We start from the raw sequence: 18,864 nt of genomic DNA on the forward strand, positions 1-18,864 counted from the left end.
TCTGACCGCGGGTCCATGTACCGTTACCTTCTGGTTTGTCACCGGGTGGCGACCTTTTTCCACGCCCTTCTAAATTTGACTCAAGAAACAAAGGTACAAGAAATGCTATACTTGGTTCAAAGACATTATGCATAACTTACTTTGTTGCACTGCATAAAGATAAAGATACCAATTTCAAGATCTATAAATCTCCAGAACACTAACTCCCTTCTATACATACAACCCCTAACCAAACATCTTCTCATATCCCGTAAGAGTAAAGCGATAATGAACATCACCCTTCTTCATCCGCAACATAGCCTCCTTCAGGCCCTCCTCCCCAATAGCAATCTCCTCAACCCAACCCTTAAGACCCTTCTCCGCAGCTAGCTGTAACATCTCAAGCATCTCCCGACGAGAACCCAAGTGACTAGCACCAATGAGCACACCATTCGAAATCAGGTTCTGCGCCTTGATAACCTGTCCCTCCTCCTCAGGAAGTCCAACACTAATCCAGCGCCCATGAACGTCCATCATAGACAAATACCTGGGCAAATCAAAGCCCTCGGAAGAATTAGCACAATTGATAATCAAATCAAATGAACAAAGATGCTCCTTCTCCCACCCCTCCTCAGCAGTAGCAATATACCCATCAGCCCCAAGCTTCAAAGCATCAGCCTCCTTAGCCCGAGACCTCGAAATAGCCCAAGTCTCCGCGCCCAACGCCTTAGCAAACATAACACCAAAATGCCCAATACCGCCAAGTCCAACAATGCCAACCTTCTTCCCTGGTCCAGCGCCGTTACGCACAAGTGGCGAGTACGCTGTCAACCCGGCACACAGCATCGGCGCCACGGTGTTGCTTTCCAGTGCGTCCGGGATGGGGAAGACCCAGTGCTCGTGTGTGCGCACGTGCGAGGAGTATCCGCCCTGGCTGATGATGCCTGTCTCGGGCCACTTCGAGCCGTAAGTGTCCATCATTTGGACTTGGCAGTATGTTTCGTTGTCGTTCTTGCATTGTTTGCATGTGCCGCAGGAGTAGGACTGCGCGCCTACACCGACGCGGCTGCCTTCTTTGATTAGAGTTACTTTGGGTCCGACGCGGACTGCTCGTCCGATGATTTCTGGTTTGGTGTTAGTATGAGGGATTTGGTTGAGTGCTTTCTTTTAGGGATGCTTACCGTGTCCGACGCAGAGAGGGAACATTTGCTCGCCCCATCCTCCTGTGAGATTGTCAGTCTTGGCTCCTGCTTAATGCTTTATATTCTTGAGGCCTTTCATACCGCTGATGGTGTGCACGTCACTGCCACAGACACCGCAAGCCTCGATCTTAACATCGACATCTATACACAGTCAGTCCCAGGCCAATCGCAATGAGATATGATGCACGACTTACCATAGTCACCAAAGGGCTTCAGCTTGAACTATATCCCAAAACCAAGTCAGCGCAGTCCCTAGAAAAAGCAAACCAAAAAAAACCCACGAAGCGCTTGTGGAACTGGGTAAAGCTCGCAGGTCCATCGACCTGGAAACCCTCAGCTTCCTCGGGGTAAGGCATTGTGAAGATAAAAGAGCAATTGATCAAAGTCTTGAACCTCTACGGTAAGCAGGCAGTAGATACGAAGAGAAGAGAGGAAGAGAGAAGAGAACAGAAAAACAGGGGAAAAAAAGACCAGCGTGGGGTGGAGGGGGGTACGTATATCAACACCACGAAAATTCCAAAAGCAACGAGCACGGATCGCGAAGCACCTTTCCATTCCAAACCAATGCGGGATATAGTCTCACTGGTGACACAATACCACAGTCTACCTATACTGTACAGTACGACTGCCCCACAGGCTCGGACATCATACCGCGAAACGACTCCACCGGCGGAACTAGCAACTACGGTCCGGGAATCAAAGAGCGAGATGGATTGAATGTCTCATCCGAGAGGAAAGATAATGCGCTGGAAGAAGATCAGATTCCTGGGCAGCGTGGGGTTTGTTTTGTCCTGTGGAGTCTAATTTGGGGGTATACATGTCACCAACGCTTGACCTGCCTACGTAGGGTTGTACATCCATGGTCTACTTTGTCGCATTGGGGCTCTCGTATCAACTTCTACTGGGAGATTTTCCACCAATGAGAGGAGAGGGACAAATTGATTTCCGGGCTTATCGTGATAAGAAGTATGCAGGGCTTGGAGTTAGGGCTTGGGCTTACTAGGGTCAGGATCTGGTTATAAGAACAGGGGGTCTTTCATGCTGCTTATTTGAATGAGCTTTGATACGTTTTCACTTCATCTCGTAGCTAATGATGGGTTCGGTCTTTCGGGTGTGTTGAACCCGAGCCGCCACACCATGAGAGCGGGAAAGATTTATGGAATCGGCGAGTATTGTATATAGTGCCATGAAGTATCGGGTGGTCTCTACACGAAAGCCTTGAAGCGAGTAGACCGTTTCATTGTTTTCGCCCTATTTTGGCCCCTCTTTTTCCATGGTGGAACCAAGCCGAACTCCTCGTCTATCTTGTTGAGATCGACTTCTGTGGCGAGAAGATCTTCTTCGGAGAAATTGGGCGTTGGGATATGTCTCATGATGGCGAGGACTCGTTCGAGGCGCTCACATCGGAAGAAAAATCGCCATGTTGGGTGGATCGTTTTTGGTGGTTCGTTCATGGTGTTTAGAGGGAAAGAGATTTCCGAGGATTTCATATTTCACCAAAGGATATAGAGTGGGTGTATGCTTCAAGAATAAAAAGTCGACTGAGTGGTATATGCCGATATCAAAACGGGGTATAATATCCGCGTATGCTACTTTAGATGGCAAGTACGGTAGATACTGAAAGAATTCTGCCCGTAGTAAATTAGCAATCCCGCTATTCCTATCTATACTATACTATGTCCTATACGGCTAGTGGGTAAAGGAAGCGAATTAATGGGAGAGCAAAAAAGAGAGCAAAAAAGAGAGCAAAAAAGAGAGCAAAAAGTAAGAAGTCCTAACCGTATTATAGATAATTATATAGTTGATATTATCGTGACATATTACGCGATACTTCTACTATATAGCTATATTAGACTACGAGGTTTAATAGTGGCGGCAGTAGACTGCCGTAGGCAAGTATCACAGAACTGGATAAATAAAAGATCGCCAAAGTCTATGGTAAGGTTTAAACTACTTAGCCGGACTGATCAAAACTTATAATTTGAATTTTATATTAGTAGGCATGGATCATACAGCCGAGCTTTTATGCGACGTCAGGTAGAGACAACTCCACATCCATAGCAGGCTTAATCTTATTAGCAATAGTCTTAGTTTGTTCTTCACTGAGACGGCCGAGAGGTCGGCGGGGGAAGCCACCGTATCCGTAGTAAGACTGAATAGCACCCTTGGTACCAGGAATGGCAGCTTTGGTAAGAACCCAGTCAGCAGCACTGAGCTGCTGCTGAGCCTCAATAGCCTCAGTGAGACGACCCTCAGACCAGAGAGTGAAGATGCGCACACAAAGACGGGGAAGGACATTAGCGCCACCGGCGAGAATGGCAGAGCCCCCAGATACCAGAGTCTGGAGACTGAAGTCGGCAATACCACCGAAGGCAACGTATGGATGCTTGGCGTCGGGCTTGGAGACAGTAGCAGTGCGCTGAGCCGGGGCCAGAGGGGAAGAGGGGGTGATAGCGCCCAGGGCACTTGCGACACGGGTCAGCTTGCCCGTGTTGGCGCAAGTGAACTTAGTGCCGACAATGTTGGGGTGTTGGGAGATGCGAATGATGAGGTCGGAGTCCATGTCGATACCTGCAACGGCACCGGGGTAGTTGTACAGGATAAGAGGAATGGGCGAGCCATCGGCGACGGCTGTGAAGTACTCGTACAGTGTCTCGTCGTTACCGACGGCGTAGCGGTAGTAGCTGGGGGGCACGATCAGGACGTACTCGCCACCAGAAGCAGCGACTTCCTTGCAAAGATCGATGGTGCCGCGGATGCTGTTCTCACTGGCACCGGCGATGACGGGCACGTTCTTGAAGCCGGCTTCATCGAGAGCGGAGCGGGTCTCGCGAGTGACGGTCATGCGCTCTTCGCGGGTGAGGTGCACTGCCTCACCGTTTGAGCCCATTGTTACGAGGCCGACGAGGCCGGCCTTGGCCAGGCGCACGGCGTGTCGACGGATAGAGGCAATATCGAGATCTTCGGTCTGGGCGTCGAAGAAGGTCATTGTGGGCGCATAGACGCCGGGTCGGAGTGCGGTGGGCGACATGATTCTGGAATTTGTGAGTTGATTGGATTGAGGAACAACTTGCCTGGATGAGAGGGGTATATAGACAATTCTATCACTTCGGGCCATCATTCCCCCACGTCGGCGAATGCTCCGAGGCGCATTGTATGGCGGAGAATTGCATTCCACCAATCACTTCATGCGCGGCGAGTGTGGGGGCATGAGGGGTAGAAGGCGGGTAAAGACGGCGCAGAATAGCCGTTGAAGAAGCAAGGAGGGCATGAGTATATTCAAAGCTGAATAAAAAAGGCAATTGAGATTATTCAGAGCATGTAGATGTAGAAGCAAAATAATTAAAGAAGTAGAGAGGTAAAAAGATGAAGAGAGATAAAAAAGGCATGACGATAAGATATGACGGCTATTGAGCTTCAAACGCCGGAAGAATTATTCCAGCAACTAAACATCCCGGTTTCTCTGCTTTCTCTTCTTAAAAGTCTTCATTCCCCAGAGTTCCCCGGATTACAATCTTTATCATTGACATCATGGCTCCTCCTAGCGTTTTGATGGTATGGCAAGCGACTCCCCGCAGTAGATGCAAGCTAACAAATTGACAGGTCGGCACCGGCGAGTACACCACTGGATTTGTCGGTGGTGGTGCTTCCGGCTCAGACAAGAAGGTCGGCGTGGTAGGCCTCACGCTGTTTGACCTGCGCCGACGAGGCAAGGTTGGCGACCTGAGCATGGTGGGCGTGTCGGGCAAGAAGTTCCCCGGTATCCGTAAGTTGAACAAGGAACACAAGGCAAAGAAAACGATTAACAATAATACTAGGTGACCACTTGCACCGCAACATCTCACAGGTCTACAACAACCTCGACACCTCATTTGCCTCGTTCCCCGCGGACGACCAGACAGACCCAGACGCATACAAGACCGCCATTGACGCCCTCCCCCGTGGCTCCGCCATTACAATTTTCACCCCCGACTCAACCCACTACCCCATTGCCCTGTACGCCATTGAGCGCGGGCACCATGTGTTGATCACCAAGCCCGCAACCCAGCGGCTAGGCGACCACCTATCCCTCGTCGAGGCCGCGCGCAAGCACGGCGTTTTCGTCTTCGTCGAGCACCACAAGCGCTTCGACCCCGCGTACTCTGATGCGCGGGCCAAGGCTAAGACCCTCGGTGACTTCAACTACTTCTACAGCTACATGAGTCAGCCCAAGAGCCAGCTCGAAACCTTCAAGGCCTGGGCCGGCCGTGATTCTGATATCTCTTACTACCTGAACTCTCACCACATCGATATCTGTGAGAGCATGGTCCCGGAATACAAGCCTGTGCGGGTCACAGCTACTGCATCCCAGGGTACCGCTGCTGCGCTTGGCTGTGTCCCCGAGACCGAGGATACTATTACTCTTTTGGTTGAGTGGCGTCGTCGTGATGACCCATCGAAGATTGCTACCGGTGTCTACACTGCTAGCTGGACGGCACCTCAAAACGCTGGTGTTCACTCCAACCAGTACTTCCACTGTATGTTTATTATCTCTTGAACACCTGTTAACTCCCACATACACCATTCTAACGCATTGAACCAGATATGGCCGCCAACGGTGAAATCCGCGTTAACCAAGCTAAGCGCGGCTACGACGTGACCGGCGATGACCAGGGTCTGATCTGGGTGAATCCGTAAGACCTTCCGACTATCCCTCATACAGTTTACAAGTCTAACCCCAAACGCAGATTCTATATGCGCTACGCTCCCGATGAGGAGGGCAACTTCAGTGGACAGACCGGATACGGCTACATCAGCTTCGAGAAGTTTATTGATGCTGTGACTGCCGTGAACGAGGGCCGTGTGACCCTTGATCAGCTGGATGCCCGCCCACTGCCTACCCTCCGCAATACCATTGGCACAACTGCTATCCTAGATGCTGGACGTAAGTCGCTGGATGAGAGGCGGCCTGTTGAGATTGTGTCTGAGGGAGATAAATGGGAGCTAAAGTAATTTGGAATTATGTAAAAGGCCAAATGAAATGGATCCATATTTATCAACCATCGCAGGGAAGGCGTAGCATCTGTATTAATTCTAACATAGTGCCCTGGCGATTGAAGTAAGCCTCGCGACGTGTGGCTTTAAGACAGTATAAATGTTTGAAGTGGTAAGTTAAGGACCTAGAATGTCATTGGTGTTGAAACTAGAGATACGATGAATGATACTAGGAAGCTATAAGTTAGTCAATGCCAACGAGGTTGTTTAGGTCTGATCTCTCCTCCATAAGAGAGAGATCATATTTAATGAGAAGCATTTCCCCTGAACTATACTCTATATGGTAGGTTCAATGCTGTTCATGAGCTTCATGCTTGGCGAAGCAGGCATTTCATGCCTGGAGATGCCTGGATAAGCCATGAATCTCAACAATTGGCTTCAGCCTAGTGTAAGACCCTTTAGAAGCCTAAGATTAGATATATTGTACTCCTATACGGCAGATCCAAGCCCCGAAGGCCATTCGCCCGAATGATTACTTAAGAATCCTGTCACACCTCATCCACAATGCCCAAGTGTATGCCTATGCCCAGGTGTTTACATCGCATCATACTTAATTGGGCTAGTTCGTCTTTACCCAAATGACTTTCGGACTCTTTGGCTAATCGAGTTATATGGGAGACTGGGGTGGGCATCGTAGTAAGGTTGAGTTTGTTTGACGGGCGATGTCCGGGCAACAAGGAGCCCAGATGCATCGCCTTTCTTTACCTCGACATCCATCTCTCCTCGATTCTCATTCCCCCACGATTCTCCAGCTCGGCCACCGGAGGAGGACAATCTGATGTGAAAAACGCTGGAGTGAAAAAGTCCTGGTTCCGACCTCCGCGGCCGGCAGTCGTAGTCGGGATCCGATGAGTCGGCTCGGTCGAGTGAACTGCCTTGGCCCGTCAGCCACCAAAGGTGCTCGATGGCGATTGAACCAGTCGCAAGCCATGGGGGCCAGGGAGAGTTAGATTGGTAATGCTGGACGAAGAGAATAGGGGGGAACTTTCTTTTCAGTCCTCTATTACCTGCATCTTCGACCACCTCTCGACCTTCACTAATTCCTAATATCTCACTGCCTGCCCACGATGGTCGAGGAGAGCAAGAATGTTGTCGTCCTGGGCGGTTCCTACGGGGGCGTATCCGTCGTGCACTACCTTCTCAAACATGTCGTCCCTCAGCTGCCCGACAAAGCGAGCTATCAGGTCGTCCTCGTCAGCACCTCGTCGCAGGCCATTTGTCGCCAGGCAACTCCTCGCGCGCTGATCTCAGATGACATGTTCCCCCAGGAGAAGCTCTTCGTCAGTGTACCGAAGCAATTCGAACAGTACCCGAACGGTTTCCAGTTCATTCAAGGTACCGCGACGGGACTCGACCACCAGGATCGCCATGTCACTGTGACCCTCAAGGGGGACACAACCGAGAAGATCAAATACCACGCGCTAGTCATCGCCACAGGCGCATCCACTGCGTCGCCTCTACTAGGACTGAACCGCGACTCCGAGTCCCTGCGCGCTAACTGGAATGCCTTCCGCACTGCTCTCCCCGACGCCAAAAACATTGTCATAGCGGGTGGAGGCCCGGCCGGTGTAGAGACAGCCGGTGAGCTAGGCGAATATCTCAACGGCCGCGCCGGCTGGTTCAGCCATGGATTGCAGAATCCCAAGGTCCCCATTACCCTAGTGACGTCGGACACGAAGATCCTCCCCCTCTTGCGACCTGCAATCGCGAAGAAGGCGGAGGAACTCCTCGCCCAGGTTGGCGTGAAGGTGGTCAAGGGCTCGCGCGTTGCAACTGTATCACCACCTGGTGCAGGAACTGAGAGTGCTCTGACGGCCAATGTGACAGTGACCCTAGAAGACGGCCAGACCCTCGAAGCTGATCTTTACATCCCGGCCACCGGCGCAGTGCCCAATACCAGCTTCATACACGAGTCCTTATTGACCGCTACGGGCCAGGTCGAGACCAACTCGTCTTTGCGTGTGGACGCTGCTGGTCCACGGGTCTACGCGATTGGAGATGTGGGATCGCATGCGCGTCCCGCAGTGCACAATATTTTGAATACGGTGCCTATTCTGTGTGCGAATATCAAGCGGGATTTGCTTCTTGCTGCTGGGAAGGAGGAAAGTGCCCTCCCCGCTGATCGTCTGTATAAGGAGGATACTCGTGAGATGCAGCTCGTGCCAATTGGAAAGAGTAAGGGCGTGGGCGCCGCCATGGGTTACCAGTTGCCCAGTTGGATGGTGTGGGCGATCAAGGGCCGGGACTACTGGCTATGGACTACTGGGGGGCTGTGGAGTGGCAAGCAGTGGGCTAAGGAGTCGTGAAGGTTTTACTTGTTCAGGGGGTTTGTAGTTAATGGGCTGGTACGTATGCCTATTATTGAGGCACAAGGAAATGGATCTGCTTTGCTCGTTCTAATAGTCATTTAAATCCTCTGTTAGATATAGATTCAAACACTTATTTGATTTCGTTTTTAATACTTATCTAGATACTCGTTCTAATACTAATTGCGATGCTATAGTCATGGTAGGGAAAACAGCTTGCATAAGTACTCGAGTCGTCAGAATAGTACTGACGATATCACAAGCTCGCTCATTGAAGTCCGTACATTGCTGGAAAATGATAACCAGGAGCTCGACAGGTGGCTGTGAGAGTCGATCCTGGCATGTGCGCACTGAAGTCATTGTTGATCACCGGTGGGGGTGCGGGTAAGCTTCATAGCGGGATGCTTGGCGAGGCTTGATTATATACGTTTACCTCAACAGATTCAAGGTCACTATATAGTCTCAATCTGCGGGAGTAGCTACCACTCGAGAGGGACTTTGGCCGGGAGAAATCGGCGAGAGTGTGACTCACTTGGCCCCCCGTATTCAATTTTCCCAGAATCTCCAAGAAGATAGAGAGACAATGTTGAATGAAAGGGCACTCGGACGACTCGGGGTCAACCTAGTAAGCGAACATGTGAGCTGTGTCTAAGTGAGGAGGGCCCCCTACTATTAGCGCTAGGTTGGTACATTTGGTGGCGTAGAACCTAGCCATAAACAAGCAATTCAATTCCCGGGATTCCGTCTCTAGCGACCCTCATGTTAGCCCCGCATTAGCGCAAACAGAGAGAACCCTTCCTCCGCGGCATTTCCCTTGCGAACTTCCTTATATCACCGTTTCTACAGGTGGATTGATGTTAAATGACACCTGGGTCCACTAAATAAATTGCAATCTCGTATATTTGCACTGGCTTGCCAATAGCTCTGGTTTGAATTACAAGGTTGCGCTCGAGCCCTCTAGTAGAGGCTTTTGGTCTCAATAGTATCCATGGTTGCTAAATCCCCCCTGAGAAACCCTGGAGCCTAGGAAGCCAGTAGAATACGAGAAATATCTAGTTGGAAATGACCTAGAAATGGGCGACGTTAGTGTACTATTTAGATTACTAGCTGTATAGAGAATTGCTTGATTGCGGACTAGCGACATCAAGTCCACTTTTTTATTGCTTGTTTAGTCCTCGCTGCTCGAGCCGTCGGATGCCGGATGTCTCTAAATAAGGAAACAGTCTGAGACATTCGAGCCATGATTTGCCCAACATAACCTCGCTTACAATCACGCACCCTAGTCACGACGCTTATCTCTAGGCTGCTGCAAACCCTTTTGAGCGAGGACGTACTCCCTGAACTTTCCCTTTACTTTCTTTTTTTGTCCCTCACACTCGCTTGTCGCCACGCAGATCTTTCAGGCAAAACATTCGTTTACGCAAAATGAGGCTCCGAGCTTTCGCGGCAGCCTTGCTGCTCGTCGAAAGTGCCCTTGCCAGCATCCCCACCATCGAAATCAAAGTAGATACTTCGGCCCTTTTTGAAACATCATCCAAACTAATTACAATGCTCTCCAGGGCTCCAAATTTTTCTATTCCAACAATGGAACCGAGTTGTAAGTTTATCTCTGTCCACGGGAGTCACACATAATAACTTAATAGATTAGCTACATCCGAGGCATAGCCTACCAGGGTACGACAACAAGCTTCGCCAGATCCAACCAGTACTGATAAACTTGCAGAAAACTACAGTGGCGGAGGAGCTGGTGGCACCGGTCAGACAAGTGACTCTGGCTACCAGGATCCGCTGTTCAATCTCACCAGTTGCGAGCGCGACATTCCCTATCTCACGCAATTGCGCACAAATGTTATTCGGACATACACCGTGGACCCAACCAAGAACCACGATGACTGTATGCAGAAGCTTGCCGACGCAGGCATCTACGTGATCAGTGACCTGTCATCGCCCGACATTTCTATCGAAGCGAACTCTCCCGTGTGGACGGTCGATCAATACGAGCGATACACCAGTGTCATCGATGCTTTCCAAAAGTACGACAATGTCATTGGTTTCTTTATAGGCAACGAGGTTGTCAACCAGGTGAACCAAACCATCGCCGCGGCCTTTGTCAAGGCTGCTGCTCGGGATATGAAGACCTATATCAAAGACAAAAGCTATCGGAGCTCGCTCGCCATCGGCTACGCAACAACTGACCAGTCAGATATCCGAACAACGGTCTCGGACTATCTAAACTGCGGCGACCAGTCGAGTGCAATCGACTTCTTCGGCTACAATATCTACGAATGGTGCGGCGACCAAACATTCCAAACCTCAGGATATGAAGACCGAACCAATGAATACCAGAATTACTCCATTCCGGTCTTTTTCTCGGAGTACGGTTGCAATACCGTGAGACCGCGCAAGTTCACCGATATCCCCGTCCTCTTCGGTCCACAGATGAGCGATGTATGGAGCGGCGGCATCGTCTACATGTACTTCGAAACCGACAACGACTACGGCCTCGTCTCAGTAGACGGCAACTCCGTCACCACCGAAATCGATTTCAGCTACTACTCTAGCCAGATCCAAAGCGCAACCCCTAGCGGCACAAACAGCGCCAGCTACTCCCCGACCAACTCGCCGCGTGCGTGCCCAACCGTTAACGAGAGCTGGCTCGCAAAGTCGAGTCCTCTGCCCCCGACTCCGAATCAACAGCTTTGCTCTTGTATGGTTGCTAGTCTATCCTGCGTGGTTAGCGATTCTGTCAAGGCAGAAGACTATTCCGGTCTCTTTGCTGAAGTGTGTGGATACGGCACACACATCTGCGATGGTATTGCGCACAATGCGACCAGTGCAGACTATGGTGCCTACAGTGTGTGTACTAGCAAGGACCAGCTCTCTCAGGCGTTCAATCAGTACTACGAGAGTCAGGGTAAGAGCAGCTCTGCATGTGATTTCAATGGTGCGGCTAAGGTTCAGACTGCGAACGCTGGTTCCGGTGATTGTAATGCTCTGGTCAGCCAGGCTGGTGGCGCCGCTGGGACTGGCACCGTTACTTCTAATCCTACTGGGGGTTCTGCTAGTACATCTACGTCAAAGGGAGCAGCTGCTGGGACTGCTGGTCCTGCTGTGTTTGTGAGCGGTTGGTTGACAATGGCTTCTGCTATGGGGGCTGCGGTGACGTGTCTCCTGATGATGGCGCTTTAGACGAGTGCCATTTCGAGTCTCCCTGGCTGAGGAAAACAACAAAGGATCATGTAAGTTTTGAGAAACAGTAGTATCTACCAATAAATTATTGTGAATAATGTACCCAACTTTAGGTTGAAGAAGTACTTCCGATGAATATAAGTAAATTACTCCTTTGAGCAAGGATAGCAAGTCAGGCGATCCTTGAGATCCATGTTTATATCTTTGCCCTTTGGATGGTAGAAATGATCATAGGTGTGTCTCATGGCATGTTTGCTGAGCATATTCTGTTGAATGTCTTGGGAGCGGCCGACTACAGAGTAAATTAGTTATGATATCCTTTTGATGTGACAGAAATTATACGCAGAGACTCCTAGTTGAAGGACAGATGTACAAAGTAAGCCTGAGTAAGAATGTTGATACATAGATAAATGAAAAATTACTTGGCTGAGAAAAATAGCTTGATCTAATAGCCAACCGGTATCAAGACCCTAAACACCACAAATAAGCAAATAGTGTGCCGAAAACCCGCAAATGCATCTCGTGGTATCATGCAAGGAAGTTCAAACCATCCCATAACTAACGTCGTGATCCCCCCTTGATAATACCATCTTCTCCCTTGTGAAGTTTGACCCGGCACTGGGGGCAGTACCACTTGGCTGTGCGCGAAGGAACCTCGGTCAGACCAACACAGTCCAGGTGGAACCACTCGCGGTCACACTAAGTCGGGTTAGTATTGAGTCTAAGGACAGTGGAGAGAAAGTAAAACTCACATCTGGATTCTCACAACAGATCATTGTCCCGAAACTAACGTCTCCACAGAGACAGTAGCGAGGCTCATTGACATCAATCTGTTCAAGTACCCCATCCTCATCAACTCGAACATCTTGAGAGTCGCGGATGCTAATGCGCTTCTTTCCTGGCTTGGCTTTTCGGCGTCCATAGCTCACTGCCGCTCCACCATCCTGGCCGGAGGAAATAGGACCTGGCGCAGGGCGTTTTCGTCGACGGGCCGGCCCAGGAACGCTCGGGGCATGAGATGATTCACGTTTGTGGGTAGGTGTTGCGCTCTTGATGCGCTGGTCGCGTCCACTGGCTGCTAAAGCGGCATGGATTCCGCCGAGAGCCCCTATCTCAATTGATGCGGCGGCTGCTGAGCGCCGTGAGGAGGGTCGGGTCACGGGAGGAGTCGGTGTGGTAATAGGTTGGATAAGTGATCGATTGGAGCGGCGGGAGCCAGTGGGACTGGGGAGAGGAGGAGAGACTTGGGCTTCGGCGGGGGGAGAGACGCGAGTCTTGATTGGAGGTACGACGACATTACTGGTTTCTGTGGCTAGGGCGGCTCCTCGACTGGATCTACGCCGAGCGCCAGATCGGGAAGAGGTTGCAGGTGCAGGCGCAGGCGCAGAAACTGGGGCTGGCGCAGGGACCGGCACTGGTGTACGCTCGGGAGCGACGGCTTCTGGCTCTTCAACCATAACCTCTTCTCTTTTTCTCTTCCGGGAGGACCGATTGGCGGCGGGTGTTGGCTGTGCAGGGCTTTGTACAGCCTTGGGTAATACTCCATCGCCGTCCATCAACGCCTGTTCACGAGCCAGCTGTTCGCGCTTCAGTTTCTTTGCTTCGTTCAGTTTCATTCCACGGTTGCTCAATTTCGTTTCTTCCAGGTCCTTGGCAGCCTCGCCCCGGCGAGTCTGCTCAATGTTGTCGCAGTCAATGAACTCCACGCCTGTCTCCTCCGCCAGAGCCTTGGCTAACCTGTAGGCTTCCCACCCTCGGTTTGCAAGGGCTAACTCGCGGTGAATCATCACCTCACTGGGTTGCCACACAGCATTTTTCTTCATCTTCTTTCGCAAACGTGTCATTTCCCATTCAGTCAACCGCAGCCATGGCAAGTCTTCGCTACCCAACTTCGCATCCTCAGGTGGTGGTTTCAACTGCGCTAGAGCTTGAGCCGTGGACTGTCCATTACCAGAGCTTTGACGACGTGGCTTTTCTTTCTTCGGTCTGGATGGCTTAGGGATGATTGTGTCGAGCTCGGCCTCCGCATCTGATTGCTCAGTACTGGCGATCGGGGAGTCAGGATTGAAGCCTGCTCCATCAAGGCCCGAAGCACGCTTCCTCCTCTTATTATCTCTAGGTCTGCGATTATCGACCCGAAGGGTGATACGCGTCGGGTTTGCTCCTTCTGACTTCTTGGTTGTGCGCGCACGCTTGGGAGTGGGTTCTGGGGCCGGCGACGGTCCCGATGACGCGGGTTTTGGAAGTGCTTCCAGCTTCTGACGGATACAACCCAGTCGGTCGAAGTGGCGATCCACGACGTCGTACAGGCGACAGGCCTCGGCATACGCAGACTCGCGCGCATTGATTGCGCGATCCATTTGAAGTGAGATATCCTTGCGCAGTTCGATAGCGCCCGGTCTGTTGTCAGATGGAAGGTCAGGGAGTTGGCCATAGATTTGGGTGAGCTGATGCACTCCTTGCGCCGAGTCGAGGTATCGGTCATCGAGGCCGCGGATGAGGGTCAACGAGCGGATGAGGTCGGCGGGAAGATATTCGGTATAGTCTATGAAATCTGTCACGGTCGCCTGGGCGTCAGGGTCAAACGGGCCATCCAGGATGACACCCCCACTGTCGTCTGTCTCGTCCGTCATGGCCATGTTTGGTAGGAGGGCGTAGTTGGAGGCGAAAGGGGAGGCTGTGTCGCCAGATCACAACGCAATAGTCTCGATGGACTTATACCCGATAAGAAAGTTCAACAACAAGAATAGACGATTATAGGCCTTGAATCGCGCCAGAGTAGCTGGATGCCTTCGCTGCACGAGGTCCCAAACAGCGGGTCATCATTTCCCCGGCCCTGTTCGGGGAGCTCCCTCGTCACGTGCACGCCAGATCTATACAAGTTCCACAGGTTGATTGTCTTCTTCTTCCTCTACATTCCGGTGTATTTCTCGAGTCCTTCGCCTAGGGCTGGAACATAATGGAATCAATAATTACATGTACATTTGCAATATGTAATCACATCATTTAAATTATCGATCAAAGTGACTTTGTTCATGGCTAGTGATCAAAGTGATATCTCGTATGCTGCTGGTTCGCTCCTTCCAACGTTCATTATTTCCTAATTAGACAGAAGCAAAGTGCTCAAGACTTTGTGTCTGTTTATCTTTGCTTGTCGTGATCTCTTTCTCCTTCTCCTTCTTTTTCTTTTCTCTTTACTCGACTTCCCTTAAGTTCATCTTTCAACTGATGGATCCTCGCGATCGTCTCACGTTGCTATTCAAAGACAACATGGATATCCTGAACCTGGCCCCTGGCCTGAATAGGCTGCGTGACACTGAGGAAGGCGTAAGTGTGAATGATCCTAGTCACTCCCCACACTCGTCTCCCCATGCGCTTCCTCTTGTTCGCCATCATCCGCTTTCCTACATCCGTACCTACGTCCCCGGTTCAGGTGTAAAGGAAGCATACGACAAGGAGAAGGGTAACGATTTGACTCCACTGCATCAGGATCCCGAGTCCCCGGGTTGCCTCACGGGACCGTGCGACGATGCTATCTTGGACGCTAACCCCAACCCCGATGTTGGCCCATCAGAGGATTCCACCACCGTTGACCCAGATGAGAGCACTGTGTCCTCGGACACCTCAGTTTCCTCATCCTTTACCCCGGCCGTCGCCCTTGCTCGTTTTCCATTTAGGCACATGGGCGGAGACTTGGCCAAGAGAACCTCGGAGTTCTATGACGGAGGGAAGTTCTGGAGACGATCTTGGGATTTGTATGTGAACAACACTTGGTCGGGTTGACTGCCACTAACACGTATCTAGGTATTATCTGAGTGTTCCAAAGGCGATTAGTGAGGGGGCATTGCTTCTCATTCCAGCCAAGCAAGCCTTTTCCTTCATTGAAGAGATGAATTCGACCTTGAAGAGCCAGATTCAACTCACCGGCACGGGCAGAGAGGGAATGGTGCTCACCTTTGGCAACGACAAAATCCCACTTCCGGTGTTCCTTGGCCAAAGCAGTAGCGCTGAGAAGAAGGATGAGCTGGTCCAGACTATTCCGTCTTCCCCTCTTGAATGGGGAGTTTGGTCACATGGGCTGCAGGCTGTTGCCATGAAGGCATTTGAAGCAAGCATCCGGCTTTCCTTCGATATGATCAAGAAGAAAGATCTCAAAAAGGCCCAGCAAGCGAAGAAGAAGAAGCGAGATGCCGAAGAACGTCTAGGTCGTGCTATGGCCTTCTTTGGTCTGCGACCTCTGTGGAAAGCAAACACGCACCAGCCGTCGTTTGCTAACGGCGAAATTCAACCCATCGATCCCACGCGCACTGTCAAATGGACTTACCAAGACTCGCCTATCTTTATCTGCATCGATATCGAATGGAATGAGCGACAGGCCTGGCAGCTGACCGAAGTTGGCATCTCAACTCTGGATATGATGGACCTGGAAGGTGTGGTCCCGGGTGATTATGGCGAGATGTGGGTGGCCCGTATCCGTTCTCGACACCTGCGCGTGGATGAATATCGGCACTGGACCAACTCGGAGTTCTGTCACGGATGTCCTGGTAGTTTTGACTTTGGCGAAAGCGAGTTTGTCCCATCTGCCGAAGTTGGACGGATCGTAGACGAAGCATTCAAACCTCCGTACATGGTTCCCACTGCAGAAGACCCCGCCTATTGGTGGAAGCATCAGAAGCGCAACATCGTCCTGGTTGGCTTGAACCTGAAGGGCGATATCGAACAGCTCAGGAGCAATGCAAGCCAGGTTTTCCTTGACTACAATACCCCTCGGTCAATCTTCTATGACACTCTCGACCTGGCAGAGCTATACCGTGCCGAATCTGGTGAGCTTCAGAATCGAGGCCTGGAGAATGTTCTGAGATCGCTGCAGGTCTTGCATGTGAACTTGCACAACGGGGGCAATGATGCGCACTACACCCTCCATGGTCTTGTGCGTCTGATGATGAAGGCTGCTGGAGAGAAGCCGTGGGCATATGAGAAGGAAGAGAGGGCGAAGGAATCCACCCAGCCCAAGGAGGAGCCCGAGGAAGAGTCCAAGAAGTCTCAGGAGAAGCTTGGCGGTGAATCGACAGAGGTCGAGATCTGATTTCTATGCGGAGGAACGTCCGAAAGTTGAAGATACAATGGAAATGTGCACAAATCAACATTTTAGCTTCGTTAGCGTTTGAGCCAAATGCATCTCCATTTTGACTTTGATTTGACTACACTCGTTGCTATATTTAACATTTATTCAGTTACAGACTGTGGTGTGTCGTGTATGACGACTCGGTTGAGCTAGGTCTCAAGTATATAACTTACGTATGTGTAGTCTGTGTATTTTCTCTAGATTTCGCCCACTTCATTATAATAATACCATTAAATCGGCCAAATGAGCATTCCCTAATTCACATATACAAATAGTACAATCAATCTACAGGGTAAGACATGGGGCAACGTCCAAGCTCCGATCTGACGACATACCCACATCTTCATCCCACTATCGCCCCCACCAGATCTTTACTCTAAATTGTCCCTCCCTTCTTTACACCCCTCCCCAACAACCAACCAAAATGAGCAGCCAAGGCCCTCTGACAACCTATCTGCTAGGAAGCGCGCCAGACGGCCTGGCCCGAGCAACAAACCACCCCTTTCTAGCAGCGGCAGGCAGCGGCACCCTCCCAAAATCAACCCTAAGCCAATGGCTCTCCCAAGACCGGCTCTACGCCCAATCCTACATCCGCTTCATAGGCCTCCTCCTCGCAAAAATCCGCCTTCCCTCGCAAGCCCCGTCAAGCCCAAACCCACTGCACAACACCCCCGAACAAAAAGCAATCACAGTCCTCATCGACGCGCTCGTAAACATCCGCACAGAACTCTCCTTCTTCGAAACGACCGCAAACGACTACGGTCTCGATCTCACAGCAATCTCGTCCGAGGAAGGTGGTGGTGGTGAGCGTACCTCCTGCGGCTCTGGTAGATGCATCACCACCTCAGCTGGAATCTCAACTACAGGCTCAAGCGCCTGCCCGGGTTCCACTGGCGGCCGCGATGGGAAAGCCCTCCTAGCCCGCGACCCCTCAATCGACGATTTCGGGCCTGGCTCTGGCTCCCAGGGCGTTGCTGCTACTGGTTCTGGCGCACAAACCGCCGACCATGCACTCTGTCGTTCGCAGGGCGAGTGTCAAATGCCAGCCGGGAGCGAGATGTGCGTGCCGCAACCGCAATTCGACACACAGTCTGTTCAGAATTTGTCGCCGTTTGGCAAGGTTTTGACGACTTCGTCTGCTACGGCGGATGGGACTGGAGCTGGGACTGGTGGACCTGGACCTGGACCTGCTCGCTCGCCTGAAGCGATGGATGTTGTTACCGAGCTTGAGCGGTGCGGGACTATTTCTTTCAGCGCTAGTCGGACGACGAGGGCTTATATCGATATGTTTATGAGTGCCGGTAGTGCGGGGGTTTCGGTTTTGGAGGGGTTGGCTGTGCTGTGGGCTACGGAGGTTTGTTACCTGCGAGCGTGGAAGTTTGCGGCTGGGTATATGAGGCAGAATGTGAACGAGAAGCAGGATTATAAGGGTGATGCGGATGGGGGAGCGTTGAGGGAGAAGTTTATTGCCAATTGGTCGAGTGATGAGTTTGAGGGGTTTGTTAATTCTATTGGGAATGTTGTTGATGAGATGGCTGAGCAGCTTAAGGGGGCTGAGGAGTCTGAGTTGATGCGTGCGAGGTGTTTGGAGTGGTGGAAGCAGATTCTTTGGTTGGAGGAGAGGTTTTGGCCGAATGTTGAGCCTTATCAGTAGGTTTATATTGGGCTATAGGGGTTGCTTTGTGTATGTTTCTTTGGGGATGAAAGTATGAAGAGGCAAAAAGTAATTGGATCTTTATAGATGGTTTATTTGAACCAAAAAAGATTCCTTTTACAATCTACACTAGATGCACTGTTGTATGCAAACAATATTGTATGTGAGAATATCATACACAGCCGACAAAGTCGAAGCCATACATACAAAGCCATCTACCGCGATGACAGCGCAAACATGAACAAAAACAAGCAAAAAAACACCGAATGTCCATAACCCCCAGCGAAAAAAAACAAGCAAAATGGAAACAGTTTCAAACTCAAACTCCGTTCTCTGTTCCCAGCAATGTTTGCAAATAAACATTCAAACAGATAT

General features: G+C 50.9%; 9 protein-coding genes across 9 annotated transcripts; 5 read left to right on the forward strand and 4 right to left on the reverse strand.

Moving 5' to 3' along the window:
• Positions 1-225: 225 nt before the first annotated feature.
• On the reverse strand, positions 226-1,537 carry PENARI_c016G04286 (NAD(P)-dependent alcohol dehydrogenase; the record flags this gene model as incomplete). Its single annotated transcript, XM_022634025.1, has 5 exons — positions 226-1,103; positions 1,161-1,202; positions 1,263-1,322; positions 1,376-1,403; positions 1,463-1,537. 5 exons carry the CDS (start codon positions 1,535-1,537, stop codon positions 226-228), a joined length of 1,083 nt encoding a protein of 360 aa, XP_022486096.1.
• Positions 1,538-3,204: 1,667 nt separating this feature from the next.
• On the reverse strand, positions 3,205-4,170 carry PENARI_c016G09679 (dihydrodipicolinate synthase family protein; the record flags this gene model as incomplete). Its single annotated transcript, XM_022634143.1, has 1 exon — positions 3,205-4,170. One exon carries the CDS (start codon positions 4,168-4,170, stop codon positions 3,205-3,207), a length of 966 nt encoding a protein of 321 aa, XP_022486146.1.
• Positions 4,171-4,712: 542 nt separating this feature from the next.
• On the forward strand, positions 4,713-6,173 carry PENARI_c016G03794 (Gfo/Idh/MocA family protein; the record flags this gene model as incomplete). Its single annotated transcript, XM_022634011.1, has 5 exons — positions 4,713-4,736; positions 4,785-4,947; positions 5,000-5,698; positions 5,764-5,854; positions 5,909-6,173. The coding sequence occupies 5 exons, from the start codon at positions 4,713-4,715 to the stop codon at positions 6,171-6,173; spliced, it is 1,242 nt and encodes a 413-aa protein (XP_022486068.1).
• A 1,109-nt stretch (positions 6,174-7,282) lies between these two features.
• PENARI_c016G09655 (NAD(P)/FAD-dependent oxidoreductase) lies at positions 7,283-8,521 on the forward strand (the record flags this gene model as incomplete). Its single annotated transcript, XM_022634141.1, has 1 exon — positions 7,283-8,521. The coding sequence occupies one exon, from the start codon at positions 7,283-7,285 to the stop codon at positions 8,519-8,521; it is 1,239 nt and encodes a 412-aa protein (XP_022485953.1).
• Positions 8,522-8,670: 149 nt separating this feature from the next.
• Positions 8,671-8,881, reverse strand: PENARI_c016G05715 (uncharacterized protein; the record flags this gene model as incomplete). The annotated part of the gene is made up of 2 exons (XM_022634060.1): positions 8,671-8,676; positions 8,750-8,881. 2 exons carry the CDS (start codon positions 8,879-8,881, stop codon positions 8,671-8,673), a joined length of 138 nt encoding a protein of 45 aa, XP_022485947.1.
• A 1,065-nt stretch (positions 8,882-9,946) lies between these two features.
• On the forward strand, positions 9,947-11,710 carry PENARI_c016G08756 (glycoside hydrolase family 72 protein; the record flags this gene model as incomplete). The annotated part of the gene is made up of 4 exons (XM_022634131.1): positions 9,947-10,024; positions 10,081-10,118; positions 10,170-10,195; positions 10,245-11,710. The coding sequence occupies 4 exons, from the start codon at positions 9,947-9,949 to the stop codon at positions 11,708-11,710; spliced, it is 1,608 nt and encodes a 535-aa protein (XP_022486105.1).
• Positions 11,711-11,856: 146 nt separating this feature from the next.
• Positions 11,857-14,349, reverse strand: PENARI_c016G11154 (putative PHD finger domain protein; the record flags this gene model as incomplete). The annotated part of the gene is made up of 3 exons (XM_022634180.1): positions 11,857-12,002; positions 12,274-12,409; positions 12,463-14,349. The coding sequence occupies 3 exons, from the start codon at positions 14,347-14,349 to the stop codon at positions 11,857-11,859; spliced, it is 2,169 nt and encodes a 722-aa protein (XP_022485980.1).
• A 631-nt stretch (positions 14,350-14,980) lies between these two features.
• PENARI_c016G01988 (uncharacterized protein) lies at positions 14,981-16,796 on the forward strand (the record flags this gene model as incomplete). Its single annotated transcript, XM_022633976.1, has 2 exons — positions 14,981-15,465; positions 15,515-16,796. The coding sequence occupies 2 exons, from the start codon at positions 14,981-14,983 to the stop codon at positions 16,794-16,796; spliced, it is 1,767 nt and encodes a 588-aa protein (XP_022486089.1).
• A 463-nt stretch (positions 16,797-17,259) lies between these two features.
• Positions 17,260-18,489, forward strand: PENARI_c016G08529 (putative transcription regulator PAB1642; the record flags this gene model as incomplete). Its single annotated transcript, XM_022634129.1, has 1 exon — positions 17,260-18,489. The coding sequence occupies one exon, from the start codon at positions 17,260-17,262 to the stop codon at positions 18,487-18,489; it is 1,230 nt and encodes a 409-aa protein (XP_022486137.1).
• Positions 18,490-18,864: the final 375 nt, after the last annotated feature.

This window comes from Penicillium arizonense (assembly GCF_001773325.1).
Source record: "Penicillium arizonense strain CBS 141311 chromosome Unknown PENARI_contig016, whole genome shotgun sequence".
NCBI lineage: Eukaryota > Fungi > Ascomycota > Eurotiomycetes > Eurotiales > Aspergillaceae > Penicillium > Penicillium arizonense.